General features: G+C 35.8%; 1 protein-coding gene across 1 annotated transcript in view; it reads right to left on the bottom strand.

Annotated features, from left to right (window-relative positions):
* Nucleotides 1-2,199, bottom strand: part of LOC102765647 (CUB and sushi domain-containing protein 3) — a gene marked incomplete at its 5' end in the record, with an annotated part of 698,415 nt that overhangs the window by 12,123 nt on the left and 684,093 nt on the right. Inside the window, one exon of the mRNA XM_006755250.2 lies at nucleotides 1,301-1,459. Coding sequence (XP_006755313.1) covers nucleotides 1,301-1,459 — 159 coding nt within the window. The remainder of the gene's footprint in view (nucleotides 1-1,300; nucleotides 1,460-2,199) is intronic.

The raw sequence follows: 2,199 nt of genomic DNA on the forward strand, positions 1-2,199 counted from the left end.
TTAAACATAAATACCTATGATAAACTTTAAATTACTAATTAGGCACAGTAAGATATTAACAACAATAAGTATAAAATAGGGCAATTATAGCAATATACTCTAATAAACATTGAGTGCACGCTCTCTCAAACTATCTTATTGCATTGTACTCACCTCTTTTTTTTGATAATGTGAGATGACAGAATGCCTATGTGATGAGATGAAGTGAGAAGGATAGAGGCATTGTGACTTAGCATGAGGTTACTGTTGACCGTTCTGTTGATATGGATACTAAGTGACTAAGGTTAAGTAGCATAAGCTTGGATACACTAAACAAAGGAATGAATCACTTCCTGGCTGGGAGGGAAGGAGGAATTAGAGCGACATTTCATCATGTTACACAGATGGCTTGTGATTTAAAGCTATGAAGTATTCATTTCTGGAATTTTCCATATAATATTTTTGGACCACAACTTACCTTGGGTAACTGAAACCATGGAAAGTAAAGCCACACGAAAGGGGGAACTACTGTATTTAGACTATGTACACTGTCAAGGTATTTAAAACTATCTCTCTCTATATATTTATATTTGCAATATTAATATTTTAAACATATATTTATTGAGAGCAATAATTCAAATTCATTAGTTTGACAAAATTTTAGGCCTATTTTGTTTCAGATGCTGTTCTAACCTCTGACATATGGTCTGACTGTGTTTGTAGTGTGAAGGCTACTTTAGAAGGCTCATCGGGCATACTGTTGACAAGATGACATCTGAGAAAACATCTGAATGTCTGCAAAAACAGTAATCAAGGATAATGAGAGAAGCATGCACTAGATAGAGAAAACAGAGACCTGAGTAGGCCAAGCAGATGGACAGTGGTGTGGGTGCCTGATGCCTGTTTACAGTAGTGTAGCTCTACTTCTGTCTTAACTTATGGTGCCCTCAACATTTTCATTTGAAGACGATTCTGTGACCATAAAATAGATGGCAAATCACAAGTCCAGTCTCTTTGGTGTCATGAGAACAGAGGGAGATTTAGTTATATTCAAATGAAAAGTTCTGTTCTATTTCATGATGTCTCATTCTAGTTACACAAAAATATTCCCAAGGGAGCTTTATTCGGTATCACAGAGTTTTATATTTGTGTGGAAATGTTTATGCATCAATCCAAAAACAAACAAAAAACACAAAACAAAACAGAAAGCCTGTTTCTGAATGAATTATGTCATAAAAAAGTAACGAATATTTCACAGTATAAAAATCACTAACAAAAATGATGGGAATGAAGGCGTAATTTGTTGCTTGAAAGGCAATACCTGACAGTAGCAGTTCCATGTTGCTGTTGCTGAGTGTGGCATTCACTCTCCCAGTGGAAGCATTGAAACTAGTGACTGTCAAGGTCATGGGTTGTTTCCTGCCTTTGAAGTTGTAAGAGCCTTTCCATATATAATTTTGGGCAAACACGTCATCAGGAACTGTGAATAGATGAAATAAACACACATCAATCTTATGATGTCCTATAAATACAAGCCTTAAACAGGAGGTTAATGAAGAGTAGTTTATTGGATAGTGATATTTGATAAATACACAGTAATGTGGAGTGTGTGTTATACAATAAATTCTTCACATAAAAGTGTTCCCCTTATTTTAGAATAAACCAAAATTGCAATAACATAGATTTGTCCATGAGTCATCAATAAAAAATAAACACCAACCATAAGAGACATGAGACTTATACTTACAGTCCAGGTAAATATCAAGTTTACTTACATTTAGTCTCCTACAATAATAATATATTTATTTCAGGAAGAAAGTAGAATGATTTTATTGAGTCAAGTCAGTCTATATACCAGTGCCCAAGAGGCCTGCTCTTCTCCTAGCAGTGGGAATAGATTCATTGGAGGAATCTCCTTGCAAACCCTCCTTGCAAAATAGCTTCAGAAGACTGTTAGGAGGGACACGCCTTTGTCCCCTAAACAGAATGCTAGTTCAGTTATTCCGATATCTGATGCTCCTGGGAAAGAGCTGGCTCCACCATGTTCACCGCTCTGAGGATAAAGAACTGTCACTAGAACTGTCTTTCTTTGGGAGAGAGACAACTTGTAGCAGAACCAAAGAATATCCTCAATATTATCAAACTTTCATCTAAAGAAAAAATACTCTTTGTGTTAGCGGAGTTTCCATTAATTGTATACATCATAATAAGCCCCCCCCC

This window comes from Myotis davidii, unplaced genomic scaffold (assembly GCF_000327345.1).
Source record: "Myotis davidii unplaced genomic scaffold, ASM32734v1 scaffold713, whole genome shotgun sequence".
NCBI classification, from domain to species: Eukaryota; Metazoa; Chordata; class Mammalia; order Chiroptera; family Vespertilionidae; genus Myotis; species Myotis davidii.